This window comes from Arachis ipaensis, chromosome B3 (assembly GCF_059453495.1).
Source record: "Arachis ipaensis isolate K30076 ecotype BB chromosome B3, ASM5945349v1, whole genome shotgun sequence".
Classification (NCBI taxonomy): domain Eukaryota; kingdom Viridiplantae; phylum Streptophyta; class Magnoliopsida; order Fabales; family Fabaceae; genus Arachis; species Arachis ipaensis.
Window position 1 is genome coordinate 129,663,530 of NC_142438.1, and position 9,955 is coordinate 129,673,484.

Below are 9,955 nucleotides of genomic sequence, written 5' to 3' on the forward strand. Positions count from 1 at the left end.
CCCCGAGCTCATGTCGCACAGGCTCTCAGTATATCCGGGGTCACGACCTGTACAACAGCGAAGGCGTAAGCTCGGCCCAGAACGAGCTCAAGCGGTGGAAGAGCATGTACAAGCACTCCGAGAAGCCGGCTTTATCAGAGAAGTTAAATATCCAACATGGCTAGCAAACGTAGTGCTAGTCAAGAAGCAAAACGGCAAGTGGAGGATGTGCGTCGACTATACTGACCTAAATAAGGCATGTCCCAAAGACCCATATCCACTCCCAAGCATTGATACTCTAGTGGACTCTAGCTCGGGGTATCAATACTTGTTGTTTATGGATGCCTACTCGGGATACAACCAAATCCCGATGTACAAGCCGGATCAAGAAAAAACATCATTCATCACGTCTAGAGAAAACTACTGCTACGTGGTCATGCCCTTTGGACTAAAGAATGCCGGGGCCACATATCAAAGGCTGATGAATAAGGTGTTCGCCCCTCACCTCAGGAACTTAATGGAAGTCTACGTAGACGATATGCTAGTAAAAACCAAGGAAGAAACCGACCTCTTGACAGACCCCTCGCAAGTCTTCAACACCATAAGGTTACACGAGATGAGGCTAAATCCCGCAAAGTGTACCTTTGTGGTTGAGGCTAAAAAATTCCTAGGGTTTATGCTGACGCAAATGGGGATTGAAGTAAATCCCGACAAGTGCAAAGCTATCCTGGAAATGAAAAGGCCGACTTGCTTAAGAGAGGTTCAACAATTGAATGGTCGACTTGCAGCCTTCTCCAGGTTCTTGGCAAGATCAGCACTAAGATCCCTTCCGCTGTTCTCTCTACTAAGAAAGGGATGTCAGTTCGAATGGACTTCAGAATGCGAAGAAGCATTCCAGGAGTTCAAAAGGTTCTTGAGCCAACCTCCAATCCTGACCCGACCTCTAGTTGGGGAAGAGCTCGTTCTATACTTGTCTGTAGCAGACAAAGCTATAGCATCAGCCCTGATACGAGAAGATGAAGTCGGGCAACATCCCGTGTACTTCACCAGCAAGGTTCTACAAGGCCCTGAACTGAGGTACCACAAACTAGAGAAGTTCGCCTACTCCTTAGTAATAGCCTCTCGGAGGTTGCGGCCTTACTTCCAAGCCCACACAATAAGAGTCCGAACGAACCAACCTATGAAGCAAATCCTCCAAAAGACGGATGTTGCAGGAAGAATGGTTCAATGGGCAATAGAGCTCTCCGATTTCGACTTGAAGTACGAAACTCGGACAGTAGTTAAAGCCCAATGCCTCACCGACTTCATAGCAGAGTATGCTGGAGACCAAGAGGAAAAGCCAACTATATGGGAACTATACGTAGATGGATCCTCAAACAAGACAGGAAGTGGTGCAGGCATAATACTGGTAAATGAAGGGGGAACGCAAATAGAGGTTTCCCTTAAATTTGAATTCCCAGCTTCTAATAATCAGGCAGAATATGAAGCCCTGATCGTGGGTTTAAAATTGGTAGAAGAGGTCGGTGCAACAAAAGTAATGATATTCAGCGACTCTCAAGTAGTGACCTCCCAGATAAATGGAGAGTACCAGGCCAAAGACCCAAATATGAAGCGATACTTGGAAAAAACTCTGGAGCACCTCGGGCGCTTTGCAGAAATCGAGATCAAACATATAACTCGGGATCTTAACAGCAGAGCAGACGCCCTCTCCAAGTTAGCAAGTACCAGGCCAGGAGGGAATAATAGAAGCTTGATCCAGGAAACTCTCCAAGAATCCTCTGTAGCAAAAACAGAGGCCAAACAAGATGTCCTTGAAGTAACCAGGCTAAACATCGGTTGGATGAACCCCTTGGTCGAATATTTAAAATTCGACATCCTCCCTAAAGAGGAGAAAGAGGCCAAGAAAACCCGGAGGGAAGCACAACATTACACACTGGTGAAAAATATCCTTTATAAAAGAGGTATATCAACAACATTGCTGAAATACGTACCGACCTTAACGACCACTGAAGTACTAGAGGAGGTTCATAATGGGATCTGCGGAAACCACCTCGGAGCCAGGTCGCTTGTTAGAAAGATAATCCGAGCTGGATTCTATTAGCCGACCTTACAGAAGGATGCCACAGAATTTATGAAGAAGTGCCAACCATGCCAGATGCACGCAAATTTCCACGTGGCTCCTCCCGAGGAGCTAATTAATATAACTTCTCCATAGCCCTTTGCAAAATGAGGGATGGATCTGTTAGGACCTTTTCCCCAGGCCCCAGGACAAGTCAAATACTTAATTGTGGGAATAGACTACTTCACAAAGTGGATAGAAGCAGAGCCATTAGCCACCATCACGGCTCAGAGAAGTCGGAGGTTCCTCTACAAAAATATTATCACAAGATACGGGATACCTCATTCCATCACCACAGATAATGGAACCCAGTTCACTGACTCTACTTTCAGAAGCCTAGTAGCCAGTATGAAGATCAAACACCAGTTCACCTCGGTGGAACATTCACAAGCAAATGGACAAGTCGAGGCAGCTAACAAAGTCATACTGGCAGGAATAAAGAAAAGACTACAAGAAGCAAAAGGAGCTTGGGCTGAGGAGCTCCCACAAGTGTTATGGGCTTACCGGACGACGCCTCAATCTGCCACAGGAGAAACACCTTTCCGACTTGTTTATGGCGTGGAAGCCATGATGCCAGTAGAAGTCGACGAGCAAAGTCCAAGGGTGATCTTCCATGACGAGGTCGGAAATATACAGGGGCATAAAGAGGAACTTGAATTGCTCCCCGAAGTCCGAGAGCAAGCCCAGATAAGAGAAGCGGCATTGAAGCAAAGAATGACCACCAGATACAACAAAAAAGTCATTCGAAGGAGTTTCACCCTAGACGACTTAGTCTTAATCAGAAACGACATTAGAGTCAACAAATCTGGGGAAGGGAAGCTCGCTGCGAATTGGAAGGGACCATACAAAATTAGTGAGGTCTTAGGAAAAGGTTATTATAGGATGACCGACTTAAACGGCACCGAGTTACCAAGGTCGTGTCATGCTTGTAATATGAAAAGGTACTATAGTTAAAAGCGAACTCTACTCCCTGATGTACTCTTTTCCCACTTCATGATTTTTTCCCAAAATAAAAGGGTTTTTTTCTGAAGGAGGATTTTTAACGAGGCATCACAGTAGAGACTAAAGGACAATAAACAGTTAATAACCCTTAGTAGCAGTAAAGTACCTTCGCAAATAAATAAAGATCTTTTACAATATCTTTTATAAATTCCTTCTCGCTTTCTTTCTTTCTACGAAACGCGCCGACTTAAGCTCAACAAAGCGTGAAAATCCCATGAACCGACCTAGATGGTCGTCAGGATAAAACGACGAGGTACAAGTCGGTGTAAAAATGTTATAAAAGTCGATCGTGGTAAACTCGGAAATTATCTGACTTACAAGTCGAAAAAACCGATAAACAAAGAAATGCATCGCAAAAATAACCTAAGTCATAAGAACTTAATAAATCAAAAATTGAGTATAAGGAATACCAAAAGAGATCAGAAAACCTGCCAAAAGCACTAAGGCAAAGGCTGTCCCAAAGAAAAACTTAAGAGAAACTAAGAAGAAGGGACAGTCAGTCAAGGGAAAGATTTTTTAAACATAAAGATAAAAAAAAAAAAGAAAAAGATTTTTTCGAAACCTAAAACAGAAAAGCATGCACACAATAGACAGAGGTAACTTAAACCCTTATCCAAAAAAGGGTATTTTTTGTTAACGACCATAAAAGGCCAAGGAAATGTCAACAGAATACCACCACAATTCAAGAAAATAAATAGTTTAAAAAAGAGGGGACCCACAGGCCGGGCCCCATATAGCCACAATCAATTTTTTCAGTTAGGAAGGACGTCACCACCAGAACCGAGAGGAGTAGTCGGAGCACCACCAGAGTCAGGAAGAGTAGTCGGAGCGCCATCAGGTCCAGGGAGAGAAATATCCATAGGAGAAGGAGTAGAAGTTCCCGGAGCCTTCGAGAAACTCAGAGCATCCTTTGGTCGGGGAGGGGACTCCATTATCCTCTGCCCCCGAGTCTTTAGATCAGACTCAGTGACATATTGAGGAGAGGGAGGAGAAACTATAGCCCCGTCGACCACGATCTTGTCCAGATCCAAGGGAGAGAGATCTAGGTCGGGAGCAAGGACTCCGATCTGTTCTTTAAAGATCCTCCATGCTTCCTCAGCCCCGTCAGCAATAGAGTCCTCCAACTCGGTATAGGCATTCCGAGCTCTCATCAAATCTTTCTTCACCTCCACGAGGTCCTCGAACAAGCTCGAATAACTCTCCTGCACCTTTTCCCTCAGGCCCTCCACCATGGAACATTGGGCCTGCAACTTCCTCTCCTTCTCCTGGAGGCCATCCCTCTCCTCCTTCAATTTGGCGACCTCCCCCCTCAGCATTTTCTCCTGCTCTTGATATAAGAGAAGCCTCCCCTCCAGCTCTTCAACCTTCGAGGATGAACCCAGAGAGCTAAGAGAAGTCTTTTCAAAAATATCAAGGAACTTTGTGCACACCCCTGCTGCCCTGATACTCTCCTAAGCCAAAATAGTAAGATGGTTTCGAACAGAAGAATCATCCATACCTATACGGGTATGAGGATAGATATGCTTCCGAACGAACTGAGGCGCATCCACCTTGGCCTCACCCTCAAAAGAAGAGCTAGACACTAAAGTCTTGTGCTTCTTCTTTTCTGGCTCAGGAGAAGATCGGGGAGGAGGGGACGGCAGAGAAGAGGCTGAGGAAGAAATGACAATGGGTTGGGTAGGGGTCCCCAAATTGCGAGAAGAGGGGGGAGGGGAAGGAAGGGAAGAACCAGCTGCCCTGGCACTGCCGACCCTGGCGCGGGACCTCGCCTTAGCCTCCTGAACTCTCTGGTAAGACTCCCTGGAATTCTTCTTCGCCATCTCTGTAAAAACAATTAGGTAGCTAAAATCAGTAAAACAAGTCGAAAAATATGAAAACAAACAAAAAGCTACCTAGTTGTGTTTGGACAAAAGTCGGAGACCCCTGAAGAAACTTTTTTGTATCCAGATAGGGGGCCCTCCCCCATACTTCTCGGAGGAACCCCACAATGGCCGCCTCCACTTCATCCAAGTCATCCAAACCATATTTCTCACAGGGGGAGGCCTCTAACCAGTACAGAGGGAAGCGAGGGGAAGAATTCCCATCCAGGAAAAAGGGGTGGTAACCCTCTACAGCTTGAACTTTGAAAAAATAATTTTTGAAGTCATGGAAGGATTCATCAAAAAGGGTGAAGACTCTCCGACCTTGTATAGCTCGGAAAGACACCCACTGTTGTTTGTTATTTTTCCCACTAAAGGGCTTAGTCATGTGAAAGAGGAAAAAGAAAATCCTCAGAGAAGTCAGAAAGTCTAAAGCATGGCTGATAAATTGGTAAATTTTCAGAAAACCCCAAGAATTAGGGTGAAGTTGGGTAGGAGCAACACGGCAGTGACGTAAAACGGCTATTTCAAAGTCAGAAAAAGGAAGAAAAACACCCAAACGGGTAATCATGCTCTCATACATATAGAAAAAATGAGGGGCTGCCTCAGCAGCCCTCGCAAAGCAAACCCGGTCTTCTGGACCCGGGGCAATCAACTCATACTTTGGCTCATCCTCATCAGAAGTACAAAGTCTATCACGAGTACGGAGGTTGGTGATGAAGTCAGTATCTACAAAGGGTTTCTCCCCCAGAACGGTGACATCCACCCATTGAGCAAGGGTTTCTATAGAAGACATTCTTTCCTAGAAAGGTATAGCGAAACCTACAAAGAAAAAAGAAAAAAAGGATCAAAACAGGGTCTCTAAGGGCCTGGAATCAAACAAGAATCACTAAGAGCCTACGAGCCAACCCTCCTCTCTAAAAAGAACATGCAAATAAAAGCACTTCATAAAAAGAGAGTAGAGAAAAAACTAACCTTTGCTTGAAAAGGGAAGGAGCAGAGAAAAAGAAGTCCCTTCGAACAAAGCTTCTTTCGAACAGAGGGGAGAAAGTGTGAAAATTTTCGAAAATGAAGCAAGGAAAGAGAGGGAAAGTATTTATAAAAGCGTTAGGGGCATAATAGTAAAAGCGGAGGCCGTCATTTAAAGAGAGGCGCCGTTCCCAATGTAACTGATCCCCGCGTATAAATATGCAAATTCCTAACGGACGCGATGTTTGATTAGACGCGGCTGTTGAGAATTTTCAAAACACGTCGGTTCTAAAAAATCACGTCGGTTCCTTATCAAGTCGGCTGCGATTCCGAGTTAAAATACTCGACCCCAATTCTTAAAAGAAATTGGGCTCGAGTAGGGGCACTGTTCATACCCTGACCCAACGCTAAGGCCCAGGTCCAGAAAGAAAGGCCCAACCCAAGGAATTTGCCCTAATTTCACACCAACTTTCCCCTTGAAGTCGGTTCCCACCACGACCTGCTCTAAAGAAGTCGGGAACGGGAATTAGCTGGCAGATAACACTAAAATAACTGCCCCAAAAATCTCTCAACCCACTTTCAGGAGCTATATCTCAACTTCCCTAAAATAAAAGGGCGGTTACCCACCTTAAAAGGTGGAACTACTTCAACGGTGGTTGTTGGTTCACCACTATAAATACACTGACACCCCTCAGATATCTCCAAGTCCCAATACTCTTTAAACCTGCTTACACCCTTGCTGACTTAGGCATCGGAGTGTCTTTGCAGGTACCACCCACCAGTCACTCATACTCACAAGTCGGACGGAGGCCCAAAAGCGCGATTTCCTGCGAAGGCTTCCATCCACAGACAATCGGGCCAACCTAACGAGTCCAGCCCATCAATCTTCGGTTATCCATCGTAACAAAAATGTTGTTCAAATTATTACAACTTACAAAATCTATTATTCTTTTATTACTGACGTATAACTTATCTTGACAAAAAATTTGTAAAAATTTATCAAGAGACCAGCTATGCAATGGCTAATCTCCAAAAAACACTAACAATATTAAATTGAATAAATTTTAATATTATATTAGAATTTGAGGTTAGATGAATTTAACACCTTCTAAAACTAACTTACAAAGCAAGAAATACCTCTAAATAATAAACTATGTAGGGTGAGAATTGCAATAGTATATGCATTTGCTATCCTATTGCAATATCCTATTCCAAAGAATTATGTGCTAAGTTTACGCCACATGTGATATACGCGTTCATTCAATTTCTGTCACTAAATTAAGTTTCAATATAATATTAAATTTCTTTAATCTATTACTTTATTTGCGCCTGAAGCAAGGTATGAGTTTCGATCATCTCATGCTTGAAGCCTTCCCCAATACGAATTAATGACGGTAATGTGAAAAAGAAAATATCTTATTTTACTTAATTTAATTTAATATTTATAAAGAGTTAAATTTAAAAGTGATTTTTGAAATTGGTCAGCTTTTCTCAAAAAAATTTTTTAAAATTTTAATTGTATTATAAAGGTCTTTAAAATAAAAAAAAATTTACTAAGTTAATATTTATTATTTTTTATCAAGTTACTTGACACGTAATGAATAATTTAACATATTTTTTTATACTATACTGAATTAAATGATAATATTTTAATTTTGATGCTAAATATTTTATGAAATGTCATTCAACTTTAATGAACCACAAAACGTTTTATGCGTAAAAAAACAATTTTAAAGTTAAACGATGTTATTTTATCGAATATTTAGCATCAAATTAAAAGAATATTATTTTGTCTAGTCTAATATAAAAGAAATATGCTAAGTCACTTATGATGTAAGGAGTAACTCTGACACAAAAAAGAGTGAGGACTAACATTTTTTTAATCTTAAAAATATTTATAGCGTAATGTGAATCTCAAAATTTTTTTAGTGCAAGTAATCAATCTTAATGATCATTTTGAGACTTAATTCTATTTATATATTTATATTTGTAATATTTATAGTTATATATTTATTAATATTATTTGATTATTTTAACAATAAATAATAAATATAAAAATAAATTAATTTTAGATACTTTGATTTATTTATCGCCTTACCAACACTGCTTGAATTAATAATATGGGAACGAAAATTAATATAAATTCATCGAGTTATTAATTTATTCATCTTATTAATTAAATATTATGAATTTAAATATTATTTTATATATAATAATTTATTAATTAATAATAGATTAATCTTAGTATATCGAATTAAAAAATATCGTAAAAAAACAAAATACATGGAAAGAATTGAAACAATAGCCGATCAAACATAAGCAAACATGCTCCTCACGCAAGTTTCGTTGACTTTTTTTTCTTTTGGATTTTGATACAAGACTTTTTCTTATTTGTTATTAATTATTATATTTTCTTGGTTTGGATAAGCTTTTAATAATCACCCATAACCTAAAAAAGCTTTTCATTCTTGTAAATATTATGAATTTTGGTTGCTGTACCTATTTCATAATAATTTGATTTTAATCCCAAAAACGTTATGATAATATAGTTTGAAGAAGGACTTCAACAATTTATCATAACTTTTAGGAAAAATAAACGCATTGTTAGTATGTATTATTTTAGAATACGAATAAAAATCCGACCAAAAGAATAGTGAGGATTTAAATTATTATTCTTTATGTTCTTTTTTCAAAAATAGATATAGACCATAACACCGAGCAATATTTTCCCCAAAAAAATGATACACTTATAAAAAAGTAATCATCAAATTAATTACTTGTATATAAAATACATATGTCAACGATGAAATTGAGTTTTTATCCAACCAATGATCATATATAGTTAAGACCTTGAGAAATGTATTTAAAATAATATTTTTACAGAGATATTTTTTGTGGAATAAGAAAGACGGAAGGGACGGAATGTCTCTAGTGAAATAGGAAGTTATATAGATCTTCAAAAAGTAGAAGGTTTGGAAATTGGTGACGCGGTAATTCGAAATACAGCGCTCCTGTTCAAGTGGTGGTGAAGATTTTTGAAAGAGGATTATCACTTTGGAAAAAAATTGTATGTTCCTGTAATAACATGAATCTTTTTGAGATGATTTGTGATCAACTTGTACCTATAAGAGAAGGTCCTTGAAAGGATATTTGTCAACTACAAATCAGGGAGTCACAAGTGAGGGAGAAGATTATCAGAGGCTTGGTTATGGAACTAGGGAATAGCAGGATAACCCGCTTCTAGAAAGATAACTGGTTATCTTGTGGTGTTCTGAAAGTTACTTTTTCAAGACTTTTCTCGGTCTCAAATCTTCAAGGATCTGTCATAAGAGATTGTGTGTTCTGAGATGGGTTAGAGTGGATTTGGAATTTCCAATGGCGACGAGAGTTATTTTAATGGGAGCTGGAACTAGTAAACCAGCTTCATGCGGTTCTGCAATAAGTGAAACTGACAACTGAGAGAGAAGACAGAGTGATCTGAAATTTTGATAAAAAAAAAGGAGTTTATTCTACTAATTTCTTTATGCAGGTATTGCAAGTAAAGATACTTCCGACGGATATCACAAGCTATAGCTTCACTACTACTATTTGGAGAGGATTCATCCTACCAAGGATTGAGTTGTTTACTTGGTTGGCACTGGTTGGTAGGGTGAATACAAGGAAAAGACTGTGTAGATTAGGTGTTATTGGCCAAAATGATAACATGTGTGTTTTATGTCATAAATCTGTTGAAACTGCCTTTCACTTGTTCATTGGTTGTGAGCTCATTTGGCAGGTGTGGTGTGCTTGGTTGTTCGCTCTTGAAAGGATATGGACTATTCCAGGTACGCTCAAGCAACACTATGAAAGTTGGACGGATATATCAGCGAGAAAGATGGAACGGAAGCGGTGGTTGTTGATTTTTTTGCGGTCATCTGGACAATTTGGCTAGAAAGAAATGATAGAATCTTTAAAAATCAAGGTTCAAGTGTGGTGGATATTATTAAAGATTCTTTACAAGTTACGATGAGTAAATTGATGGTGAATC

The 9,955-nt window shown here is 39.8% G+C and overlaps 1 protein-coding gene across 1 annotated transcript; it reads right to left on the reverse strand.

The window, feature by feature from the left end:
• Positions 1–3,852: 3,852 nt before the first annotated feature.
• LOC148572446 (uncharacterized) lies at positions 3,853–4,335 on the reverse strand. The gene has a single exon (XM_088508475.1). The coding sequence runs from the start codon at positions 4,330–4,332 to the stop codon at positions 3,853–3,855; it is 480 nt and encodes a 159-aa protein (XP_088364601.1). The 5' UTR covers positions 4,333–4,335.
• Positions 4,336–9,955: the final 5,620 nt, after the last annotated feature.

What these genes read in the sequence shown, in the direction of transcription:
- LOC148572446 (XM_088508475.1), bottom strand. Translation starts at nt 4,332, where the DNA reads ATGGTGGAGGGCCTGAGGGAAAAGGTGCAGGAGAGTTATTCGAGCTTG.